The 27,826-nt window shown below is 41.5% G+C and overlaps 1 protein-coding gene across 2 annotated transcripts in view; it reads left to right on the top strand.

The window, feature by feature from the left end:
- The window catches only part of ELL (elongation factor for RNA polymerase II), a 107,002-nt gene that overhangs the window by 38,215 nt on the left and 40,961 nt on the right, over window positions 1–27,826 (top strand). For both annotated transcript variants that reach the window (XM_056574424.1, XM_056574434.1), the window contains exons 4-5: window positions 12,873–13,036; window positions 24,763–25,016. In XM_056574424.1, coding sequence (XP_056430399.1) covers window positions 12,873–13,036; window positions 24,763–25,016 — 418 coding nt within the window. The remainder of the gene's footprint in view (window positions 1–12,872; window positions 13,037–24,762; window positions 25,017–27,826) is intronic.

Here is a 27,826-nt window from a genome sequence, read left to right as displayed (position 1 = left end):
ATTCAGCTGACTAGTGAGTCAGGTCTCGGACCCATTGCAACCTGGGAAAAATCTGAGACAACAGTCCTTTTTTATGCTGGTAAAAATAAATAGTGTGGTGAAAATCGCATAAGAATTGTGAGAAAACAGTCACCCACAGGTACAGACACTATATTATGAACTACACTAACTTTACAGCCCCTGTAGCATAGTCAAATAAAAAAAATCCTGGAATACCCCTATAACCCCTTAAGGACTCAGCCCATTTTGGCCTTAAGGACTCAGACAATTTAATTTTTACGTTTTCATTTTTTCCTCCTCGCCTTCTAAAAATCATAACTCTTTTATATTTTCATCCACAGACTAGTATGAGGGCTTGTTTTTTGCGCGACCAGTTGTCCTTTGTAATGACATCACTCATTATATCATAAAATGTATGGCGCAACCAAAAAACACTATTTTTGTGGGGAAATTAAAACGAAAAACGCAATTTTGCTAATTTTGGAAGGCTTCGTTTTCACGCCGTACAATTTATGGTAAAAATGACATGTGTTCTTTATTCTGAGGGTCAATACGATTAAAATGATACCCATTATTACATACTTTTATATTATTGTTGCTCTTAAAAAAAATCACAAACTTTTTAACCAAATTAGTACGTTTATTATCCCTTTATTTTGATGACCTATAACTTTTTTATTTTCCCGTATAAGCGGCGGTATGGGGGCTCATTTTTTGCGCCATGATCTGTACTTTTTTTTGATACCACATTTGCATATAAAAAACTTTTAATACATTTTTTTTTTTTTTTAATAAAATGTATTAAAAAAGTAGGAATTTTGGACTTTTTAAATTTTTTTTCGTTCACGCCGTTAACCGTACGGGATCATTAACATTTTATTTTAATAGCTCGGACATTTACGCACGCGGCGATACCAAATATGTCTATAAAAAAAAAATTTGGACACTTTTTGGGGGTAAAATAGGAAAAACGGACGTTTTACTTTTTTATTGGGGGAGGGGATTTTTCACTTTTTTTTTTACTTTTACATTTTTTTTAAATTTTTTTTACACTTGAATAGTCTCCATAGGGGACTATTCATAGCAATACCATGATTGCTAATACTGATCTGTTCTATCGGTCATCTTCTGCTCTGGTCTGCTCGATCACAGACCAGAGCAGGAGACGCCGGGAGCCGCACGGAGGAAGGTGAGGGGACCTCCGTGCGGCGTTATGAATGATCGGATCCCCGCAGCAGCGCTGCGGGCGATCCGATCATTCATTCAAATCGCGCACTGCCGCAGATGCCGGGATCTGTATTGATCCCGGCACCTGAGGGGTTAATGGCGGACGCCCGCGAGATCGCGGGCGTCGGCCATTGCCGGCGGGTCCCTGGCTGCGATCAGCAGCCGGGATCAGCCGCGCATGACACGGGCATCGCTCTGATGCCCGCGGTTATGCTTAGGACGTAAATGTACGTCCTGGTGCGTTAAGTACCACCGCACCAGGACGTACATTTAGGTCCTGCGTCCTTAAGGGGTTAAAGAATCTGGCACAGCATCTTGGCTCCTGTTCTAAATGGAAGGAAGGAGCAATGTAAATGTAAACAGTCTTTGTCACTGCTGCATGTTGATAGCTGACTTCTGCTGCAGTCAGCTCAGCTGTTAAAAGGACAGCATCTGTGTTGCTGGCTTAGATGAGGACTTTTTTTCCCCCTTAAACATACTGTATGGATTTGAAAAATGTATTTAATATGTTTTCTTTATTAGTCTGACATTTCCTCTGCCTGAAACAGAGACAGGGCTCGGTAACACAGTGAAGTATCTTACTCTAAAACGCTCAGGCATTTTAGAGATTTCATGGTTTTTAAAGCCCCTGGGAATGGGGTAAGAAGTCACAGCTGCTTCTCTCCCCCCCCCCCCCCCCCAAAAAAAAAAAAAAAAAACCTGTGACCCGTGGGCACTGCTTCCCCCCTGGAAAATTTCAGTATTCGGTATGAACCAGTATACCGCCCAGCACTGTGTTGCACCTTCTTAAATTTTGTCTGGAGTGGTGGAAAAAAACTATAAATATTGCTCCACGAATGTCTGAAGAAGTAGAGTATTTTGGAGCAGTATGGAAGCTTATGAAGCCAGTACGTCTGACTAGAGGCTCAAAGTTGCAAATTTTTGCACAAACCCCTGACTTTTATTTCAGGTTTAGGCTATTTTCACACTGCCGTTGTCACCCACCCGTAACGGGTCCATTAGGCTCTTTGTTTGTTTTACCTTTAACTAGGGATCGACCGATATCGTTTTTTTAGGGCCGATACCGATAATCGGTGGAGGTTAGGGCCGATAGCCGATAACTTATACCGATATTCCGGTATAAGTTATCGGCTATTTATCCCCTCTCGACACCGCTGCAGGTCATTGATTTAATGCGGGCACTTTAAATCAATGCACTGCAGCGGCTTTTGCGGTGCCATAGGCCGCCACCACCCACTTCTCTCCCCTACCTGTCAGGGTGGTCCGGGCCATCCATCCTTCCTTCCTGTAGTGTCCGGCGGCATTCCGGGTGGAGGGTGCACCGGTCCGGGCTGTCCTTCTTCTCCGGGGGTCCTCTTCTCCACTCCTGGCAGGCTCCGGCCTAGTAACGCAGCTGCCGCTGCGCAGTAACGCCCATGCACAGCGACGCACCTGACGTCGCGGCGTCTATGCAGCGTACTAGGCCGGAGCCTGCCCGGAGTGGAGAAGAGCACCCTCGGAGAAGGACAGCCCGGACCGGTTCACCCTCCACCCGGAATGGCGCCGGACACTACAGGAAGGAAGGACCACCTCCGTTACGGGTAAGTTTATTTATTTATTTTTTTTCTTGACTCGGAGGGTGGGGGAGGGGCCCGACCGGTATAGCGGTATGTGCAGAAATCCATACCGGTATACCGCCCAGCACTACTGTGGGGGGTGCGACGCGGTGGGGGCGGTCGCGGTTGGTCGGGGCGGTGCGGGGGCGGGGCATTATCGGTTTATCCGTATAAGGTAATTGCCGATACCGATAATGCAAAAAAACATGATTATCGGCCGATAATATCGGCCATACCGATAATCGGTCGATCCCTACCTTTAACGCCCGTTATCTGGACGGGGTCACAACGGGCACAGCCAGATCCCATTGATTATAATGGGGTCTGTTGTTTTACAGGAGTATAGCGGGAGAAGAAGGTGCATGAACTAATTTTTCTCCCGCTATACTGCTGTCGTTTTGCAAAGTGTGAAAGTAGCCTTAGGCTGTGCTTGCAAAATGGGTGGCGCTTGACATAAAGTGGGTGTGGCCTCGTGCCTGATATACTACAATTTAGGCTACATAAATAGAGTAAATTGTAGCTAAATTCTTAGCTTGCTCATTGCTAGTGTAGATATGAAAAAAATGCAGTGCACAGAAGGTCACTGCAATTGCTTATTTATTAAGAGTTTAGCTCCTCTAAATAAAATAAGCAAATTGAAAAGTTAGTGGGAGTTAACTTAATACCTGCATGTGAAGCACCTATTGTCCACATTCTTTACGTTTTTGTCCTTAAAACCTATGGTGTGGGTAGGTATGACTGGCTATGTAATCCTTAACATTAGGCCTGCAGCTAACAATATTTTTTAAAATCGATTTAGTCTATTTTTGGTAAAATTAATTGGTTAATAACTAAAAATGATATTTTTTTTTTTTTTTTAGGCTGTAGTGTGATACTTCTATGTAGCCAAATGTTATTATGGAGTTGTCACTCAGCATGCCCTGACATCCTCTGATTTTAGGCATGCTAAGAGTTGTAGTTTTGCATCAGCTGGAAGTACACATATGGGGACACTGCTTTACAAGCTGCTGGGGAATTGTTACCTAGTGTAAAGTTCCCCACACTTGTTGCATTAGAGTCCAGATACTAAGTAGTAACTGGGACGGTTACTGGCACCGCCTGGCACTCTGTGAACTAAGGCGCCGTCCCAGTGTCTGGCACACTGAACTGAGGCGCTGCGGCAATACCTGGCCCACAATGAACTAAGGAGCTGTGGTCATGCCTGGCACATGGTATGCTGAGGCGCTGTCACCATGCCAGGCACATAGTGAAGTTATGCACGATCACTATGCATGCACTCATCAGCATGATAAACATGTATGTAGGAAAGCTGTTGTAAAAAATAAATAAATGTTGGTTACCATGGCATCTATAGATGACTGTACACGGCTCTCGGAGCACAGGGCTGAAGCGTGCTCCTGACAGTAGTGTGAACTACCAAAAACACAGCGGTCTCCAATGATGACACATGAATCCTACACACCAAGCACCCTGCAGACGCTGTTTGCTCTGTATATGGACATCCCTACAGTGTGAAGAGACAAAAACAAGCAGCTTTACGGTCTGTCGGATGTTCGTCCAGCCTCTCCATTATTCTCGCTTACTCCTTCCAGATTCCCGCTTGATTTCAGACCTCAGGAAAGACCGGAGGCTGTCCTTGTAACTTCCTGTGCCTGGTGTTAAAAAGTTTACTGCAAGTTCGTAGTAAACTGCAAGTGCATGCTCGTGACTGTTCTCCTTATGCTCCCGAATAGGCTTGGAGCGGGCGTTATGACATTTCAGCCCAACTACTAATCGGTTTGTTATTATTCAATAACTGAAATCACTGACAACTATTTCCTTTATCGATTTTAATTGATAACGTCGACTAATCGTTGCAGCCCTTCTTAACATTAATGGACTTGTTTGTACCATTTTTTTATATTGATCGACAGATTATCGGTTTGATAAGACTCAGGACCCCAGGACAGGCAGGGGGAGAGAAGCGGGCGGCGGCAGCGGTCTCTGGCACTGCAAAAGCCGCTGCAGGTCATTGATTTAAAGAGCCCCCTTTAAATCAATGATCTGCAGCGGTTTCGCTGGCGGAGGGGGCGATAAATAGCCGATAACTTATGCCGGAATATCGGTATAAGTTATGGGCTATCGGCCCTAACCTCCACAGAGTATCGGCCTGAAAAAATCTATCGGTCGATCCCTAATTTTTTATTAGAATGTTTACACAACACAATTTAAGGAAGTGCCCTAAATGTTGTTTTTATAGATTAAAGGGGTACTCTGGGGGAATGAATATATATATTAGCTACAGTTGATATACATAAAAATATATATATTTTTTTTTATTATCAACTGTAGCCAGAAAGTTAAACAGATTTGTAAATTACTTCTATTCAAAAATCTTAATCCTTCCAGTACTTATCAGTTGCTGTATACTACAGAGGAAGTTATTTTCTTTTTGTATTTCTCTTCTGTCTGTATACAATGCTCTCTGCCAACACCTCTTACTAAGTCAGGAACAGTGTTAGTAGAGAGCCCCGTGGACAGACAGAAAAGAAATTCAAAAAATAAATGAACTAATAAGTACTGGAAGGATTAACATTTTTTACAGAAGTAACTTGCAAATCTGTTTAACCTTCTGGCACCAGTTGATATTTAAAAAAAAAAAGTTTTCCACCGGAGTACCCTTTTAAGCAAAGTTTTCAGGGACAGCAACATTTTTCTAACCCCTTAACCATGTAACTGTTTTCACAAATGAAGCAAAGTTTTCATCTGGCACACCCTGGCATGAGAGACATAAGTTAGGTCTTGTCCTCTTAGTATCGGTAGCAGCTGCATTTGGTGGGCCTTATGCTGATTTCTATGCCCCTTGCGTAGATTAGTGGAAGGTCCCATAGTGCTCATTTTAAGTAGTGTTGCTAACAACTTGTTTACCAGGATCTGCACTTGGGAGTCTTCTAACCCCCCGTGTCTTATATAAATAACTTTCTCTGCAGCATGAACTGTAAGCAAGGATCAGATGGAAATATTTGGCCCACTCTATTGATGCTGTAAATCAGAAATTTGCTTCTGTGCTTCTTTAATTGAAGCTTTTTTTTGTGAGCAGGAACCCATTTTAAAATCTATTTTGCTTGTTATATACAGATATGTAGCTACTTCTTAAAGTGCATCTGTCACATAAGCCTAATTCAATCTTCTAACCTGCAATTCTTGGGCATACGCCTCTCATATCCCCACTCTAAATTATATCTGGATAACTACTATCCCCTTTTAACATCTATATCAAAAGAAGTGGACAGGATATCCTGGGTAACCAAAGTAGCCACTTTTTTTTTTCTTTAAATGTTCCTCCTACTGAAATTCCTTTTTTACTTCTTCGTACCCTCCCCCCTGCAAAACCAAACATGCCGGCGACCTTGGCACTCCTGATATCAGGGGCTACTACACTGGTCTTAGCATGGAAGTAGTGGTGGAGCAACTCCCTGGACCTATCTCCCTTGGATCTGAATTAAAAACTGCTGTTTCCTCCTTCGCAACTCATTAATTTTACCCTTTTGGAATATAAGGGATCCCGTCATCCGCAACCAGATTGTGAAGGCCTCCTATAGTGCTTGGCTGTATTATGTTTCTCTTTCCCAAATTTCAGTGGCCCCCGCCACGACTGACATCCTTCTTTCCCTTATCCAAGCCATAATTCCGGAGCTGGATTTGAGTTTGTGGATACAAAATGGTATTACTCATACTCTTCTTATATGAAGCTTCCAACTTGAAGCAATAGTAATCTTTGAAAACTGACTGTCATTTAGCACATGATTTTTTACAAATGTTTGAAAATACGCCACTTTCTCCACAGCCTTAAACCTTTGCGGTTTGTGGCCGATGGCTCCAACTTCCACCACCGTTCCTCTCCTGTTAAAGGTCTGAAATCTATTTATAGCAACCTACTCCAGTCAAATTCCTTTCATAAGTCCTACCTACTGCATACTTAGGAATGTGGGTTTGTCCTCACGTTTTCAACCGCAGATTGGCAATTGGCATTTAAATCTATGCCCAACCTTCCAATGCTCGTCTCACAGAATCTGCTTTAAAAACACAACTGTGCTGGTATTACACGCCGGAACACTTAGCTAAAATCTACCAGGCACTTTTCATAAAAGTTGGTGCGGGTGTGGCTCCTCTGGCACATTGTACCACGTTTTATGGACTTCCCCGCTCATACACTCCTTTTGGACCTCATACAAGCTCTTACTAATGGAGGAACTAGGAAATAATTTTCCTTGGACCCCACAATCAGTACTGCTTTTCCTACATCTACAATCAATATCTCCCTCTCTTAGATCTGTACTTTGTAATCTGCATCTTATCCAAGATCGCTATAGTTAGTAACTTGAAATCAACGACTATCCCATCTATAGACTCCCTGATCAATAAACAGAGCCTGATCACATATCTTAAATTTTTTTTTTTTTTTCAAGAGAATGTAGTATTCAATGCTCTCCTTTTCTAGGCGTTTCAGTTGGTCCACATCTGTACACTTTAAGGACATGCAGTCTTTGTTAACCTTTTTACATTATCACACGCATATAGTTGATTACCAGTTCAATTAATATTTCCAAGCATGGTGAACCATTCACCCCTTCGCTCTTCAGGAGCCTCCTCTTTCTATTTTTTTCTCACATCAGTTTACTGAATCAAGTATAAGGTACCCTCCCCTCTTTCCCGGGTCTATCATACCCACCTTTTCATCTGACCGTTTTTAATTACTCTCTATCTTCCTGCTTTATTTATATCATCATACCACCACTGGTGGTTCCTATTTTGTTTAGTTAGAGACACCGACATTGATTGTATGTTATTGTATAACAAAATGTATACCCGCTCATACTCAATGTGTATGCAATTTGCCGATCACTTTGCTATGTATACCTTGTTTTCTCTTGATTTTTGTGTATAGTTTTCGAAAAACTTTAATAACGTATTAAAGGGGTACTCCGGGTGGAAAACAACTTTTCAAATCAACTGGTGCCAGAAAGTTAAACAGATTTGTAAATTACTTCTATTAAAAAAATCTTAATCCTTACAGTACTTATCACTGCGGTATGTTCCAGAGGTAGTTGAGTTGTTCTTTTGCCTGATGACACTGCTCTCTGCTGACACCTCTATCCATGTCAGGAACTATCCAGGGCAGGAGAGGTTTGCTAAGGGGATTTGCTCCTACTCTGAATAGTTCCTGACATGGACAGAGGTGTCAGCAGAGATCACTGTGGTCAGACTGGAAAGAAATACACAACTTCCTCTTTAGCATACAGCAGCTTATAAGTAATGGAAGGGTTAAGATTTTTTTTTAAATAGAAGTAATTTACAAATCTCCAAATAGAACAGCCAGTGGCAAATGATGAAAGCTTTATTCAGAAAAAAGTGAAAAACCGCAAGGCAAGCGGTACAGCCAGCATAAAACCGCAACAGTAGAGACAGCGTGAAAGTTTTTCCGGTAAGACCCTTTGTCAATGCAATGCTAGAACTCAAATACAGGCAGGTGTGTGTATATATAGGGATCCAGAAGTGTGGAGGAGGAGCAGGGAAAGAACACCTCCCTTTAACCCCTACCACCCTACAAATGGATCAATCTGTACACAATTCAATCGTAATAAAACACGGACATGAATAAAAATACCATCAGACAGAGAAAAACTGACATTTACATAGAAATTATTACATATGGGACTCAGGCAAAATTGACATCTATCCTGAAATTATGAAAAAACAAAAAACCATCAGTTAGTAATGAAGTATTGGATCTGTTCTGTAATTTAAGCCAAACGGTTGGGTAGTGTGTAAAGTGGGTATTCAAAAGACCTCTGTTTTGCAGCAACTTTACATGATCACCGCCTCTCCACGGTTTTCGTACCAGCTCCACGCCATAGAAGCTTAATGAAGAGATGTCAACTAAGTGAATGTCACGGAAGTGCCGAGAGGCACCCGAGATGTTCAAATGGTGCTGATTCGTTATAGCACAAATGTGCTCCTGAATCCTCTTCTTCAATGGACTTATGGTACTACCAATGGACGTTAAATTACATGTTGTAGCAAAAGTTTGGGATGAAGTCCTCATGGTGTGTTCTTTAAAACGAATGGAAATGTTACTTATTTCTGAAGCTTCATAGCGGGTCGGGCCCGGCACCTAGCAACAGCCGGGACCCGTGGCTAATAGCGCATGGCACTGATCACGATGCCGCGTGCTATTAACCCTTTAGATGTGGCATTCAAAGTTGATCGCCGCGTCTAAAGTGAAACGAAACTGCTGCCGGTTAGCTCAGGGGGCTGTTTTGGATCGCTGCGGGGAAATCGTGGCATCCCGAACAGCTGTAGGACATGAGGAGGGTCCCATTACCTGCCTCCTGGTGTCCGATCGCCAAATGACTGCTCAGTGCCTGAGATCCAGGCATGAGCAGTCAAGCGGCAGAATCATTGATCACTGGTTTCCTATGAGAAACCATTGATCAATGTAAAAGATCAGTGTGTGCAGTGTGATAGCCCCCTATAGGAGCTATAAAAAAAAAAACAGAAAAGGAGCGCTCCATGGTGTAATATCGCCAAAACAAAGTAAGACACTAAAAGATAGTAGCGCTTACCAGAACAAGTTGTGCATAAGCCAGCACAACTTGGGTGAAGATATGTAACAATGGTCCACTGCTGCCGTGCCACCGTTGTAGCAATTGCAAAACAAAAACCTCGAAGGGAAAGTGGACTTCAGGCGCTGAAGGACCAGACAACGTGGAGACAGTAAAACATTTATTCCCAGTATGCAATGCGTTTCGCGCATGTGCGCTTCATCAGGCATACAGGAGCTATAACACTGCAAAAAAAAAGTGAATAAAGATCATTTAACCCCTTCCCTAATAAGTTAGAATCACCCCCCTTTTCCCATTTGAAAAAAAAAAGTGTAAATATAAATAAACATATCTGATATAGCCACGTGCGGAAATGTCCGAATTATAAAAATATATCGTTAATTAAACCGCAAGATCAATGGCGTACATGCAAACAAATTCCAAAGTCCAAAATAGCGTATTTTTGGCACTTTTTATATCATGAAAAAATTTAACAAGCCATCAAAAAGTCTGATCAGTACAAAACTTCAGATCACGGTGCAAAAAAATGAGCCCCCATACCGCCCTGTACACGGAAAAATAAGTGTTAGGGGTCAGAAGATGACAATTTTAAACATATTTTCCTGGAACCAATAGAAGCGGCAGGCAGCCGCGAAATGGACATTGTTCCAATCTGTCTGCTCCCTCCCCCATACCGATGTCTCTGTCCTGTCCTGTCTAATGTAAGTGAATAAAATTCTTTACTTAATCCATGTTTCCTTCTATATGGGATTATTTGCTATCACTATCTCTTTGGATTGAGCACCGCTATCAATGGAATATACCGTAGCAATACACCTGTGCCTCCATAGGATCTAAAACCCTGTGTTGTAGTCAGTAGTGCTGACCCCCACATTTTTCTTGTGTCTTCTTTGAAGATGATGATTCCGGAGCACATTTGGACTACAGGGTGGGCCATTTATATGGATACACCTTAATAAAATGGGAATGGTTGGTGGTGTGGTTGTGGTTGGTCACATTAGTATATGTGATGGGGGGGGACTTATGAAGATGGGTGGTTACCATGACGGCCATTTTGAAGTCGAACATTTTGAATCCAACTTTTTTTTTTTTTTCAATAGGAAAAGTGTCATGTGACACATCAAACTTATTGGGAATTTCACAAGAAAAACAACAATGATTTGCTTGGTTTTAACGTAACTTTATTCTTTCATGAGTTATTTACAAGTTTCTGACCACTTATAAAATGTGTTCAATGTGCTGCCCATTGTGTTGGATTGTCAATGCAACCCTCTTCTTCCACTCTTCATATACACTGACAGCAACACCGCAGGAGAAATGCGAGCACAGGCTTTCAGTATCCGTAGTTTCAGGTGCTGCAGAATGGGCAAAACAAAAATTGGAACAGGACCCTCAGTTTATGCAGAAGATTTTGTTCAGTGATGAGGCAAACTTTTATGTGAATGATGAAGTTAACAAACAAAACCACTGCTATTGGTCTGACACAAACCCACATTGGATAGATCCCTTCAAGACTGTTGGAACACAAAAATTGATGGTATGGTGTGGTATATGGGGTTCAAAGATAGTGGGGCCATTCTTCATCAATGGAACCTCAAGGCCACTGGATATGCGAAATTGCTACATGATGATGTGTTTCCCTCTTTATGCACTGGAGCTGGCACATTCCCCGAGTTTTTCCAGCAAGATGGTGCACCACCACATTATGGTTGTCAGGTCCGAGCATTCCTAGATGAACAGTTTCCTGGAAAGTGGATTGGTCGTCGTGGGCCAGTTGAATGGCCCCAAGGTCTCCCGATCTGACCCCCTTAGACTTTTATCTTTGGGGTCATCTGAAGGCAATTGTCTATGCTGTGAAGATACGAGATGTGCAGCACCTGAAACTACGGATACTGGAAGCCTGTGCTAGCATTTCTCCTGCGGTGTTGCTATCAGTGTGTGAAGAGTGGGAGAAGAGGGTTGCATTGACAATCCAACACAATGGGCAGCACATTGTACACATTTTATAAGTGGTCAGAAACTTGTAAATAACTCATGAAAGAATAAAGTTACAAAAACCAAGCACATCATTGTTTTTCTTGTGAAATTCCCAATAAGTTTGTGTCACATGACCCTCTTCCTATTGAAAAAACTAAAGTTGGATTCAAAATGGCCGACTTCAAAATGGCCACCATGGTCATCACCCATCTTGAAATGTTTCCCACCTCACATATACTGTGCCACAAAACAGGAGGTTAATATCACCAACCATTCCCATTTTATTAAGGTGTATCCATATAAATGGCCCACCCTGTATAACGAATCGGGACCATGTGAACATCTCGGGTGCCTCTCGGCACTTCCGTGACATCCACTTAGGTGACATCTCTTCATTAAGGTTCTATGGCGTGGAGCTGGTACAAAAACCGCGGAGAAGCGGTGATCTTGTAAAGTTGCAAAGTTGCTGCAAAACAGAGAGAGGTTTTGGATACACACTTTACACACTACCCAACCGTTTGGCTTAAATTACAGAACAGATCTAATACTTCATTACTAACTGAAAGTTTTTAGTTTTTTCATTTTTAGAATGGATGTCAATTTTGCCTCAGCCCCATATGTAATAATTTCTATGTAAATTTCTTAGTTTTTCTCTGCCTATGACTGTATTTTTATTCATGTCAGTGTCTTATCAAGATTGTATTGTGTAGAGGTTAATCCGTTTGTAGGGTGGTAGGGGTTAAAGGGAGGTGTTTTCTCTCCCTGCTCCTCCTCGATAGATAATTATAACTGTATTCAAGTTCTAGTGTGCATTGACGAAGAGTCTTACCCGAAACGTGTCCACGCTGTCTTTACTGTTGCGGTTTTATGCTGGCTGTACCGCTTGCCTGTTCTACTGTCTGGCTATACGTTTGGAGTTGAGCCATGCTGGTGATCGTGTGACCAGACCTACCTCCTACTGTAATTTACAAGTCTGTTCAACTTTCAGGAGCCAGTTGATATGAAATTTTTTTTACCACCGGAGTACCCCTTTTAACAAACAAAAAATGTATGGCATGATAGGCGGAAAGAGGCATTACAGCTCCTGGAGTGTAGTGGCCCTGCCTCTTCCACTGTCGTGGATGATTTCTGGACAATTTACAAAAGTGTTATTTATGGATATACAGCACCCCAAATTATCATCAAAAGTATGCCTAGATTAGGCATACAAATTCACTTTAAACCAGCCATACTTGACAGTATGAAGGCAGTTTTGGATTAAGTTTAGCTTGATTTTGTGTCTCCATTCAAAATGACTAGGGCAGGTTTTCCACCCACTGGTCATTTTATTGGTACTGATGTACTTCAGCTGATGCCTGACTGAGACCTAGCCAAATAAATAAAATTAACTGCCACATTCTCAGTTTGTGTGATGTCCTGTATGTCTTTTTAACAACATCTCTACTTTTTCTTTTATCATTTACTTTAGCAATGGAAATATCAAGCTCGAGTGTCTAGGCAGCATCCAGGATAAAATCACTGTATGCGCTACAGACGACTCCTATCAGAAGGCGCGGCAGAGCATGGCCCAAGCTGAGGAGGAGAACAAAAGCAGAAGTGCCATAGTAATTAAAATGGGTGGTCGGTATGGAGGTATGAGTGTAACTTTACCCTTTGCTTACTTTTTTTTAGATGATCCATTAAATAGGCTTTTCCAGCATAGAGATGCCGAACAGTTAGGACTTGCCATCACTCATTGATGTTGAACTTTTGAGTGCAGGTTTCCCACCTGTCCTGAGTGCAAAGAGCCTTAATGGAGCAGTTCTTTTCCCCCCTCAATTTTAACATTTCTGTTTTGTATTCCTAAACAAAAGAGCAATAATAAGGTTAGGAAAGAAATTTTAACTATAACAGTGTTCTGCTTTATCTGAACAAGTTTTTTTCCCCCCTTCTGTAATGCACCATAGGCTGATATTAAATCATGTAGTGGCTTTTATTTATGCCTTGTTTTTATCTATTTTACGTGTGACATGCATGGATCGTCAGCTATCTTGGTTCCTATTTCCCCAATTATATGATTTCCTAATGCTGACTATATTTCTCGTGATACCCATGGCTTTGCAGAGAGAGGATGTAGTCTTATCACTGCACTAAGTGCAGTGACTGATAGATCAGTGACAGAGCTTCTGTCCACATACATTAGAGAGTATCATATGAGATACCACTCATGTCTCATTTTCTCACTGTTACTGTAGTTTTTACAGAAGAGTAGTTTCAGGCTTCATCTTAAGACACATTATGGAATCTCCTTACAGCACATAGCAGAGAGACAGTGTGGTCAGGGTAGTGTTATAACTGCAGCTAATCACTATGGTATCAACTACTACTACTACTACTACTACTACTACTACTTCTGTATGTCCCTGCCTCTCTTGCCCTATAGAGATAGCAATGGAGGGAAATAGATATAACTGGGAGGAGAGGGACCCTAGAGTTGCCAGGAAAAATCTGGTATGTGATCATCCTGTAGTTCACAGGAATCTGTAACACTGGAGACATACATTTTCTGTCTAGATATTAGTGCATGTAAAATCTAGTGGTCAATGTACTGGTCACAAGACCTAGCTGCAATTATGAAATTTGTGGATACAGCTGAGGTGGAATGAAACGGCTGAGGCTGAAGGAGTTAGCTTTAGATTGCCAAAAAAAAAAACAGGAGTGCTTCTTTAATGTTAGTCAAGTGGACAGTACAGTATAATGCTAAACAAAATATTTGTACGCAATTTTGATACTTCCAATATTCTTAGTCTATTGTATGTTATTCAGTTGACTCTACCAGCCAAATCACATTTGTGCGCTTATTTTTCAAAATAAAATTTACAAACAGAATTCTGAAGAAAAATCATGTGCCATGCTTCATTCCTATTTCATACGATTGTCTTCACGTCTATGAGCACCGTACCGGAGTGCTATCCCACCTACACGATCACAGTACAATATATTCCGTGTAATCCACAATTCCTTTCAAAAGAACTGGTTTATACCATGCCAAAAATACTTGTGTTATAACTCCTCTGTTAAATATTACATATGGCAACACAGGTTTTGACAGAAAACATTTTCTCGGCATCCACTGCATATAGATGGGGCAGCATGCTTAAATTTTCTAGAAAACATGTTATTGCAGCTTTTTTTTATTTTACAGTGTTGGTCTGGGTGCAGTGTAGTAGTGTGTGTCCATGAGATAATAATTTTATTGTACACTGTCATTTGGTTTTGCAGGTTTTTCATGTATTTAAATTTGCAAAGTTTCTGACCAGGCACCTGATGAAGAGGGGTGCCATCTCCTCGAAACAAACTGTCCGAGTATATTGGCAATTAAGGTTTATTTTAAAATAAATGAATAAAAAATCGAATGAGTGCTAAAGCAGCATCATTTTGTTTCTGCAATAAGATGATTATCCACTCTCTACATATTTATTGAGGCCTGTGTCTCTAAGTAAATCTGGCAAATAAAAAGCCAGCAGGATTTTACTAAAGACCAGCATCTAATACATAGTTTTCGTAAATTTCCCCCTTTGACTTTGAGTGTAGTTGCCTCTGCTCATACTTGCAAGCATGGAGTGTATTGAGATGTATTGACACTGGTGTAAGAAAAAAGTCCTTCAAGCTATGTAAGATACAGCAGGGGGTGGCCTTAAAGGGGTATTCCGGCCAAAAACATTTTAGCCCCTATCCAAAGAGAGGGGGCGTAACGGCCGCAACGCCCTCTCCCATAGAAATGGAGGGGGCGTGGCGTGACATCACGTCCCCGTCTCGGAGGCCTGGAGCTTTCAGAAAAAGCAGACTCAACGCATGCAGGCTGCTGCAGGGAGATCGCGGGGGGTCCCAGCGGCGATCAGTGCCCCCCCCCGTGATCAGACATCTTATCCCCTATCCTTTGTTCCATGATGGGGGTAGTAGTACAAACACTAATGTAACCTCCCCAGCCACTGGCAGACTCCTGCAGTGGGGAATTACTACTCCCATCATGGAAACAAGTCTGTTCTATAATGATGGTGGTAGTAGTCCCTCAGCACTGCAGGAGTCTGCTGATGTCACCTCTTCTGAGCAAGCAAAATCTGTAAGCCAGGGTTGAGCTGGAGTAAATATATGGCATTTTTGATGATGTGAGACTTTTTTGCGACAGTCACACGTTATAAATCTGACTACTGCAATTCCATTTTCAAAACTTGCTTACAAAACTGAAAAAACTTGCTCTTCTCGCTCTGCAGGCATAAAGTCGCTCAAAAAACAGTGTAGTTGCCCAGGAGACATTTGAGAGACAATTATAAGCAAGAAAAAGGGAGTAAATCCTTTTATAAATGTCCCCCTATGTCTTTATTATATAATGTTTGCCTTTTGTTATTCATGACCATTGGACTTTATTGGGGGTGGATCTATACTCCCTAGTGCTGCTTTTATCCTTGCTGACCTATACGAATTAGAAATGGACCGCCTTGTCGATGTTGCGGACAATAAATAGTCGTCTTATTTGATTGTTACATCTGTTTATTCCACTTTCTTTATTTCAATACGGCTTTAAATATCCTGTGTACATTGGATTGCATTTATTGTATTTATTATATTTGAAAAACTTAGTGTAAATTTCATTAAAAACAACCTTCGACAAGTTGATCAGACGCATTAAAAGTTGTTGATTGCATCGGGTCTCACTCCTGACACCTGCTGCGATCGTGAGTCATTAGTTGGGGAAGAAGCGGCTTTGCGTTCCACTCAAAGGCCGCCTGAGAGGTCCATCCAGAGAAAAGTATGAAATGAAACGAAGATACATTAAAGGGAACAACCATTATTTTGTCTTCCCAGTCATGGTAGCCACTCACAACTATTTACACAGAGCAGTTAGTTTCTTCAAACAGTTGAGTAATCTCATGCACTCTAGATGAAATCAGCTGAACCTGGATGTTACCAATCAAACAACTATCACCACTGTCTGTGGATCAGCTTATTGCCCTTGTTGCATGCATGCTTGGCTGGAAGAGTTTGCCCATACTTTATAAATATGCCACTTTATAAATATGGAGGTTTTGAAACCCCATTCATATATATTCTTCACAACAAGTCTACCACATCTGCCTTAAATAGGCGCTGTCAGATACAAAAACCTTGGCAAACATTAACCTTTCTAATATACTTCATAAGAAAATTGTAGTTCCTTTTTATAGAGATTATGGCTCATAAAATCATGGCTTTGTCCAAGCTGTAGCACAGGCATGGACAAAGTCCAGTAAGTTAGGGTGGGCTAGTACTCCTCTGTGCTTTCTTCTGTCTGATACTTCTCCTCTGTGCTCTCTCCTGTCTGATAGCATTCCTCTGTGCTCTCTCCTGTCTGATAGCATTCCTCTGTGCTCCCTCCTGTCCTATAAGACTGGAGAGAGCACAGAGGAGTACTTGCCCACCCTCATTTACTGGACTTTGTCCCTGCCTGTACTTCAGCTTGGACAAAACCACGAATTTATAAACCATGATTTCTATAAAAAGGAAATAACATTTTATTAAAAAGTATATTAGAAAGGTTAATGTTTTGCCAGGATGTACAACAGTCTCATTTAACATCTTCAGGACGCAGGGCCTACTTGTATGCCCTGAGTCTGCTCCCTTTCTATAATGCAGGGCCACTGCATGGCCCCCATCATAGCGGGTCAGGCCCGGCCTCTAACACCGGTACCTGTAGCTATTAGCGCGCAGCACTGATCACGGTGCTGCGCACTATTAACCCTTTAGACGTGGCATTCAAAGTTGATCGATGCGTCTAAACTGAAAATAAACTACTACTGGCTAGCTCAGTGGGCTGTTCAGGACTGTTGCGGCGAAATCGCGGCATCCCGAACAGCTGGAGCACAGGAGGGGGGCCCCTATCTTCCTCCTGTGTGTCCGATCGCCGAATGACTGCTCCGTACCTGAGATCCAGGCATGAGCAGTCAAGCGGCAGAAACATTGTTCAATGTTATCCTATGGGATAACAATTATCAATGTAAAAGATCATTGTGTGCAGTGTTATAACCCCCTATGGACAAAAAAAACAAAAAAAAACGTAAAGATCATTTAACCCCTTCCCTAATAAGTTTGACTCCCTCATCTTTTCCCGTAAAAAAAAAAAAAAAAAAAAAAAGCAGAGCCGTAGCTGTCATGAGGTGACTGAGGCAGTCTCCTCAGGCGCAGCTGAGAGTTCTGTAAGGGGGGGGGGGCGCAGATGCGGACTATAGGTACTATAGGTACTCTCTTACCGGCGATAGACGTCAGGACCGGGCCGCCCCTTGGTGGCGCTGCTGTGGCCTGGGCCGCCTGCAATGGTTGCTGGGAGCAGACGTGCACCGTGCAGGCACGCACGTACACTTGCCCCTGAGGTGTCTCTGTGCCGGGGCGCCGGTGAAGAAAGAGTCCATGCTGCTAGCTGTGAGCAACTGAGCATCGCCTCTGAGCCCTGATGCCGGGACCTCAGCGCTGATCTCCACTCATGGCTGATGCAGGTGGGGGGGCATTTTGTTAGTGGATGCAGTGTGAGGAAGGGGGCATTGTCTGAGGGGGGGGGGGGGGTTGGTTTGCATGTGTGTGATGTGTGAATATGTATGTGTGATGGGTGTATGTAATGTATGATGTGGGGGGCAGCGGTGGGTGTATGTATATGTGCATGCATGATGTATATGTATGATGTGTGTGTGTATGTGTGATGTCTGTAATATATGATGTAGGGGGGCAGCGGCAGGTGTATGTGTATGTCTGATGTGTATATGTATGTCATGTATGATGTGAGGGGGCAATGGCGGGTGTATGTATCATGTGTATGCATGATGTGTGTGTGTGTGTGTGTCTGTCTGTGTATATATACGTATGTGTGTCTGTGTGATGTGTATGTAATGTATGATGTGGGGGCAGCGGGGGGTATATGTGTATGTATGATGTGTATATGTATGATGTGTATGTGTGTATATGTATAATCTTTATTTATATAGCACACACAGATTCCGCAGCGCTGAAAAGGGGCAAAGTGGTTGGGGTGTGTGTGTATGTATATGTATGGTGCGTGAATGTAATGTATGATGTGGGGGGGCAGTGGCAGGTGTATGTGTATGTATATGTGTATGTAATGTATGATGTGGGGCAGCGGCAGGTGTGTATGATATATGAATGCAGTGTGTGTGTGTGTGTGTGTGTGTGTGTGTGTGTGTGTGTGTGTATATATATATATATATATATATATATAATATATATAAAATATTAGTGTGACGTATATATGATGTGTGATGTATGTATGTGTGATGTGTGTGATAGATGTGTATCTAAAAATGCGCTGCTGCTACTACTTTTACCTACCTAAAGTGGGCTATATGTTCTACATATATATATATATATATATATATATATATATATATATATTATAGTATACCTTCCACTACTATATATGGGGGTTGCAACAATATACTGGAGACTTCAACTTAATAAAGAGAGGCTACAATGGGACCTACCTAGAGGGAGTAACCCTGCAGGAGGCTGTTACTGCCTACAGGGAGTAAATTCCTACAGGTATCTACATGGGGACCTACCTACAGGCACTTACCTACTCGGAGCGCCTCGGTAATGGGGGAAACCATGTGAAGGAATCTACTTAATGGGGGTACCTATCTACTCTTTCCGTAATCCGCTAATCTACTTACTCTGCTGTGTGAGACACCAAGGGGTTATTATTACTGTATGAAGCGCTAATGGTGCTTAAAGAGTGCGGGTCTTAAAATGTTTGTCTGGCAGGTTCTGTGGAGACGTATTGTCGATGGGCCGCACTGACTGTCTGGGACACATTGAGAAGAAAAAGAAAAGTGATCGACTCCAATTGGAGAAGACGTCACCTGATGTAACTGTATGTAATCGCTAATATGGTCTGTAGGGCCTGTGTAGAGCGGGGGTCACTGTATGGGGGATATTGTATTGGTGTTGTTGGTGATATTGGTCTGTGTACAGTGGTGTTATTGGTAATACTGGACCGTGTATAGTGGTTTTATTGGTCATTCTGGTCGGTGTACAGTGGTGGTGTTGGTAATACTGGACCGTGTATAGTGGTTTTATTGGTGATTCTGGTCGGTGTATGTACAGTGGTGGTGTTAGTAATACTGGACCGTGTATAGTGGTTTTATTGGTGATTCTGGTCGGTGTACAGTGGTTATAGCAGTATGGTAATATCGAGTCTCTCTATGGTGGTAATAGTAGTGGTCATGGTGTGGTGCAATTTATGTCCCTTGTATAGTGGTGATAATGGTCTATGTAGTGATTTTATTCAGTATCAGTATGGTAATGTTATCGCTTCATTTATATGGTGGTAGTGGTCATAGTGTAGTGGTATTATCTGTCCCTTGTATAGTGGTGTAATTGGTGATATTGGTCTGTGTATAGTGGTTTTATTCAGTATCAGTATGGCAGTATTATCCCGTCACTATATGATGGTGGTGGTCAAAGTGAGGTACAATTATTTGTCCCGGATTATGGTGGTGGTGTTGGTCTCTGTATAGTTTTTTTTATTTTATTTACGAACAGTATGAATGTATTAGTCACTGCCACATACCTAACCACCACCCCACCCACCTTCCAACTTAATTACTGAATCCTTACTCTGGGTTAGGAAAATGTGTCCCCTATCAGAAGAATAGGGTATAAGTGTTGAAATGGGGAGGGGGGGGGGGCGATAGCTACAGCTCTGCAGTCAAGTTCTACTTGTGTTGTGCACATGGCTAGATGAGCTCACCGCTGCTATGACATGTTTATGGGACTTGTGCTAAGTTTTCAGCTGGCCAGGATTCTGGTAGTATGACCTCACCCCACAAGTATGTGAACTAGTATACTGAAGCTGTAAGCACTGGGACATGCCAGATGACATCACTGGACAGCACTGCTTGGCTGTTTGCCTACAGTAGTACTTAACTACACTACATTTCTTGGCCCCAGAGACTGTATGGTTATAAAGCAGCTAGTCCAGGAGTGAGCACTTAATAACTTGACTGGCTGACAAGAAGTCCAACTTCTTGCTTGCATATTCTTTGTCACATTATTTTCACTTAACCTTTAGCACAACTCTCCTGTGGATAAGTCTTGGCACAAGGGAGGGGAACAAAAATTGTCATAAAATAGTTTACAATTCAGTCTGAGAGTACACTAATGTGTTGGCATGTTCTTTTTAAAGAGAACCTGTTAACTGGTTTATCAGCAGTAAGCCAGCTCCATCATGTTAGGTGTAATACCTCTTCTAGCATATTTTTCTCTTTATTCTGATAAATGGTTGTAAGTGCGCTTCCTATACTACCCTAAAGTAGCAAAGACAGTGGTGCATATAGTCATGCAGCCCCCTCTGGTATGTTGATCACACCTTGATAGGTTTGTTTACAAAGAGGTTTCAATATCAAAGAATCACTGCTTCTGGTGCATGCGCTGTGCAAGTACATGTAGCTTCCCTCTGCATTCAGCAAAAGGGGAATACCGAATGTTGTAGATTTCATCCTGTGACTCCAGACTCTAAAATACTGTATAGAGCCAATAATCTCTCAGTTGTGCTGGAAAAGTGGAGGGCACTCTACTTTATATGTCCATGTTTAATTTCTGGGAAGAGTGCTCATGTTTCTTTTACATTTACTTGACCTTACCATGAATACATATTGGAAAAAAAATACTTTTTCTATGCCAGCAGGTCTCCTCAGAATAGAGATAGTAAATGGCCAATTACCATCCTAAACAACTATAATATAAACCGCTCGCAAGAAGGTCATTCTAGCCTATCTACTTATTACTTAGGGTTAGCTCACAGCTGGGTAAAGCATGTTTGAGTCAATTGTAGAAACGGAATAAAATAAGATGATAGTGGTATTCTGTGAAATGATGGAAACACAAAAATGCATTTTACTGGACAGAACATTGTCCAGTTGTTAGGATTACCTCAGCCTCAGATTTTAAATTTTTTTTTATTTCTGGGATGATATATGCTCTATTACATCTGATTCACTGAAATGTTGCTTGACTGTACTTAATGCTTTGTGTACCCGTTTATTACTGAAAACTCACATTCAAATAGACAGGTTTTTGCTGCCAACATCCACCCTGCTATTTTCTTAGAGGTTCCTGATCCTATAAAGTTGGTTTCCAGTTTGTGTTTACCAGTAACCCCTTTAATGCTAATCATGCTGCATTTGGGGTTTCCACACCTGATGGCTGTAGGCTGGAATTCCACTTTTTTATTTATTTATTTTGGTTGGAAAAATGCCAATTCTGCCGTATGGCGGTTTTTCGGCCAAAAAACCACTGCGGCCAGATGTTAGCTGTAAATCAATGAGAAATTGCAAAATTCTTTTTCCACTTTGCGTTTTTCAGTTTGGCGTTTTTTTTTTTTTTTTTTTTATCCTTTTGGCATTTTTTCACTCTCTTTCAGCTCCTTGGCGGTTTGGCAAAATCGCAGCATGTTGAGCCTATGGAGTTTTTTCCCCTGAAATGTGGGTTTAAATTTTTAACCCCTTAACGATGTGTGCCGTAAATGTACGTCCTGGTGAGGTGGTACTTAACGCACCAGGACGTACATTTACGTCCTAAGCATAACCGCGAGCATCGGAGCGATGCCCGAATCATGCGCGGCAGGTCCCAGCTGCTGATCAGCCAGGGACCTGCCCGTAATGGCGGACACCCGCGATCCCGCGGATGTCCGCCATTAACCCCCTCAGATGCCGTGATCAATACAGATCAGGGCATCTGCAGCATTGCAGTCACTAAAATGGGTTATTGGATCGCCCGCAGTGCTGGCACGGTGATCCGATCATCCAGCACGGCAGATGGAGGTCCCCTCACCTGCATCCGCTGCCTTCCCGGCGTCTTCTGCTCTGATCTGCCTTCCCGCAGACCAGAGCAGAAGATGACCGATAATGCTGATCAGTGCTGTGTCCTATACATAGCACTGAACAGTATTAGCAATCGAGTGATTGCTATAAATAGTCCCCTATGGGGACTATTAAAATGTAAAAATAAAAGTAAAAAAATGTGAAAAAAACCCTCCCCCAATAAAATCGTAAATTGTCCCATTTTCCCTGTTTCACCCCTAAAAAGTGTTAAAAAAAAAAATTTTTTATATAAATATTTGGTATCGCTGCGTGTGTAAATATCTGAACTATTAAAATAAACTGTTAATGATACCGTATGGTGAACGTAAAAATAAAGTCCAAAATAGATGCTTTTTTTTATAACCTTTTATTTCCAAAAAATTTATAAAAAATGGATTAAACGTTCTATATAAGCAAATATGGTATCAATAAAAAGTACAGATCACTGCGCAAAAAATGAGCCCTCACACCGCCGCTTATACGGAAAAATTTAAGTTATAGGACTTCAGGATTTTAAACGTACTAATTTGGTTAAAAAGTTTGCGATTTTTTTTTTTTTTTTTTTTTTTTTAATTTTTTTTTTTTAAGCGCAACAGTAATAGAAAAGTAGGGTATCATTTTAATTGTATTGACCCAAAGGATAAAGAACACATGTAATGTTTACCATAAATTGTACGACGTGAAAAAAAAACCTTCCAAAATTAGCAAAATTGCGGTTTTCTTTTTAATTTCACCACACAGTATTAGTATTTTTTTGGTTGCGCCATACATTTAATGGTAAAGTGAGTGATGGCATTACAACGGACAACTGGCCTCGCAATAAACAAGCCCTCATACTAGTCTGTGGATGAAAATATAAGAGTTATGATTTTTTGAAGGCGAGGAGGACAAATGATAACGTCAAAATTAAATTGTCTGCGTCCTTAAGGGGTTAAACGGATCAATTTGTGTGTGAGCAGGGCACAAAAAATTTAGCCAACAATAATAAAAATGTAGTGTGTGTGTGTTTAACTTCTTTTTGACATTTTTTTTTTTAGTACTACTACTACTCCCAGCATTGAACACACTGTTCCATGATGGGAGTAGTAGTGCCTGTACTTATTGACAGATCGCCCTTTGCGATCCTCCTGTATAATGTATAGATGTGGCCAGCCGCTCTTCTATGGTCCCCTGCACTGCCGTATTTATACACCTATTCATATTTCCCGCAGAGAGCTGTGATTTGCCAGATGGTTCAAGCCAATCGCAGCTCTCTGTGAGATATATGTGTGTGTGTGTATATATACACGTCATTGCAGGGGACCATAGAAGAGCGGACGGCAGCATCTATACATTATACAGGAGGATCACAGAGGGTGTCAGGAGTGACTTCCCCAGTGATCTTTCCTTGACTGCAGGTACTACTGTTCCCAACATAGAGCACACTCTGCTCCATGCTGGGAGCTGTAGTACCTGCATTAATAGACAGATCGCAACAGGTGTCAGAAGTTACACTCGCTGCTATCTGTCTATTAATGCTGATGCTACAGCTCCCAGCATGGAGCAGAGTGTGCTCCATGATGGGAGTAGTAGTACTTTCAGTTAAGGACAGATCACAGCAGTTATCCTGACACCCGATGCGATCGTCCTATCTATTGCAGAGATACGGCACGGCTCTGTACAGCGCTCTCATCTCTGCACTATACTCCAGCTGGCCAGTGATATGAATAGAACATCACTCATTCGTATTTCCCTCTGAGAGCGGTGATTTGCTGCAACCATCCGGCCAATCCCCACTCTGGCAGGAAAATATGAATGAGTGATGTGAATTTCCATTCACATCACTGGCTGGAGTATAGAGCAGAGATGTGAGTGCTGTATAGAGCCGCTCCGCATCTCTGCTATATTATGGATGATCGCATCAGGTGTCAGGAGTGACACCCGGAGCGATATGTCTATAAGTACAGACACTACTACTCCCACCATTTTTATTTTTATTTTTTCAGTGAAAAAAAAGTGGAATCATTACCTTATGTTGAGTGTATCCAGAAATAGATGTTGAGTCTATCCACGAATTTCTGTGTCTGAACTGTTTAAAATATAACATTATTTATCCTGTATGGTAAATGGCGTAAATTCTGAAAAAATATAAAACCCCAGAATAGGTTTATAACCTCATACCCCGGAATAATAAAAAAAAAAAGGCCTATCAATTCCACAATGGTATTGAGAAAACTTCAGATCACTGCACAAAAATAAGCCCATTAAACACAAAACTAAAAAAGTTATGGTGCTCAGAAAATAGCAATTAAAAAATATATATATATAAAAAACATGATTCAACTATACAAATTGGATATGTTTTTTTTTTTTTTTTGCCTAAACCAAAAGTATCAGAATGACATGTTAGTTTGACCGCCCTGTGAATGGCATAAAAAATAATCCACTCATTTTTCCTTTTTATTCTTTAATGGTTGGGTTTGTTTGTCCTTCCAGTTAAAAAGGTTCAAGTCCGAAAACCTGCACCAGGAGTTCCAGATGCTGTCCCATCTCGAAAAAAGCCAACGCCAGTCAACCTGGCCAGCGCAATCAAAAAGAGCTCCAGTGTTACGGCACAGCGACCCTTTAAAGATAGGGTCATGCACTTACTGGCCCTCAAACCGTACAAGAAGCCGGAACTTATTCTGCGCCTCCAGAAGGATGGCCTTTCCATGCAGGACAAGGATTCCCTGGATAGCCTCCTGCAACAGGTCAGTGTATTAAGAAAATACCGGCACTTGTCACTGTTGTCTGTACGCTCATAGTCCAGTTATTAGTCTTTTATAAAGCTTGCTTTTTTAAGTTGACTATGTATTCTGAAATTTTACACTGAATGTATTTCAGAATTGCAAAGGGTAGACTTACCTATAGCTACACTTCTGTATTGGCGCATATCTATACAATGTAACCGTTAATGATGGGTATCCATTGGAATAATTCTAATGACTGATCTACACATGATCAAAAATATTAAAATGAAAGTGACCATGGTACTGCAAAAATGTTTCCTATTGCCAGCGTTTACATAGGCTGCACTTCTGTTTTTATTAGCAAATGCTGTACAAAGTACTGCAGCGCTGTCCTATTCACTTTAGGCTAAAGTCCGCTCCTCAGAGAAAATGCCAAACTGGATGGTTATTGCTGGATTATACTATAAATACTTTTCACAACTTTTGAGATGGGTGTAAAAAGTTTTTGAACCAAATAATACATTTGGCACATACTAGATAATTTTTGGTGCATCTTGCTTAGATCATCTACCACTGTAAGAAAAAGATATTAGCACAATCCTGTACAGTGATCCCTCAACTTACAATGGCCTCAACATACAATAGTTTCAACATACAATGGTCTTTTCTGGACCATTGGAACTTGAAACCAGACTCTGCTATGGAATACAATGCTATGGAATCTGCGAAACATGTCAATGGCTGGAAGAATCGACCAATCAGAATGGACATTTTACTGGTAAAACCCCTGTATTCCTAAAGTGCATGCACTGACTGGTGTCTGGTAGCACCCCCTACAGTACAGGGAGGTATTACATGTTCTGTACTCTTTACCTGTGCAGGGTTTGCTGCTCCTTTGTACACCAGGTGAGGGCGGCTCCATTTTCCTTATTTTTTTATTTTTCTTTTTTTAGGACATTGTGAGTTCTGTACAGGACCCTGAAGAAGCTTCTGTCCTTTACATATACCAGTGTTTCCATAAGAGGGTGCCTCCAGCTGTTGCAAACTACAACTCCCAGCATGCCCGGACAGCCTTCGGCTGTCCGGGCATGCTGGGAGTTGTAGTTTTGCAACAGCTGGAGGCACCCTCTTTGGGAAACACTGATATAGACAGTGATTTACAACTCCCAGCAGATTTTTCTTTTATATGTAAGGATTTGCTTTATCTATATTAGTTATCTACTTATTTTTCTTTAATCCTCACTTTTTCCTATTTTTGGATGACATTTTGGTGGCTTCAGAACCAATTACCAGGTTTCCATAGAGTAATGGTCTCAACATACAATGGTCGTCCTGGAACCAATTAATATTGTAACTTGAGGGACCACCGTACTTATTAACTGTACAGACTTGGGGGACGTTCACATATCCAGTGGGTCTGCCGAAAGTTTGCAATAGTTGCAGACTGCTGGCAGACTCATTGAAGTGAATGGTAGCATAACACTAGGAGTTACAATTGGGTAAACTAACTCTTCTAGGGGCCCTTTTGGCAGTATAGACACAAAGGGAAAATGTATCAAACCTTTTGCAAAGGAACGGCAGAGGAATAGACATGGTAACCAATCAGATGGCTTCCTAAATAAAATAAAACACCTTTTGAAAGATGAGTTGCTATGGGCAACTGCACAAGGTTTGAAATATCTCCTCCAAAGTCATGAATGAGATTATACCCTGCCTGCTTCATGGTGCACAGCCTTAAAATGCTGGTTGGGTCATGGTTCTTCCTCACCACACTACCAGCTGGAAGTGAAGACTGAGCAGTATATCTAGAGCCATTTATCATATTGTTGTTGTAATATAACTTTTCATCAGACTTTACTGTGGGGTAAACTCTAGTGAGTATGTTGAACTGGAGTTTAGCAGGACTTGGCCAACTGTCCATTCCATCTAGATTTTGCACTCCGTGATGAATGAAATATCATAGATGAACAGTTCTGGGCTTGGCATGACTACACAGTGCACATCTGCATTGCTAATTCTTGGCACATTCAGCTAGTGTAGGCTGAATGGAAGGCAGCATACTTTGGATGGCTTTGTGGCATGCCACTGTTAAGCCATAGAGTGGTATTTACTTCTATTGTCCTCTGTCTGGCTCTAGGAACTTTCCTGACACGTGGGGAACAGTCACACAAGGTTTCACAATATGACATACAAAAAGCAGAAGGGGAAAACCTTTATAAAGTCAGAATTACAGTTTCATTTTTGTGTGTTGTAGAACAGAATAAAGATGTATTTTGCACCTAACTACATGTGTATTATGTCTATTACCCATGTCCCATTGACTTCAATAGGAATGTAAAAAAAACAAAAACTTGAAATCAATGAAGGAACTAATTAACAAACCTTATACACGCCTGCCTGCCAATGAAAAGACACCTCCTGTAAGATATGTGTAACATGCATATTGGAGAAGAATTTCTAATCTGAAATACATGCGTTTTTTCTGCATCTATTTACCACTGTGTGAATGCAGCCTAACAGACTAATGTTACTAAGAAATATAAGTGAACCATACTCTAGTCTAGCATTATACTGTAGAGCCTGTTTAAATATGGTGTAGCTTGCTGACTTGTACATTCTTTATTTTAAAAAATAAATAAATACGGTACTTCTGTCCCTCCAAAGCCGTACATTTTATTACTTCCACTTAGATTGATGAAAATCTCCGGCAGTGCTCTAGCTAGCAGGCCAAGGATCTGTCTAGTGATTGGGAAATGCTGATTAAATGGAGCATAAAGCCTGTAATGTGAATTTATTAAACCCACAGTGTCTTTGTTCATCAATAGGATATT

The sequence above is a fragment of the Hyla sarda genome, chromosome 1 (genome assembly GCF_029499605.1).
Source record: "Hyla sarda isolate aHylSar1 chromosome 1, aHylSar1.hap1, whole genome shotgun sequence".
Classification (NCBI taxonomy): domain Eukaryota; kingdom Metazoa; phylum Chordata; class Amphibia; order Anura; family Hylidae; genus Hyla; species Hyla sarda.
This window is presented reverse-complemented; position numbering and strand designations above follow the sequence as displayed.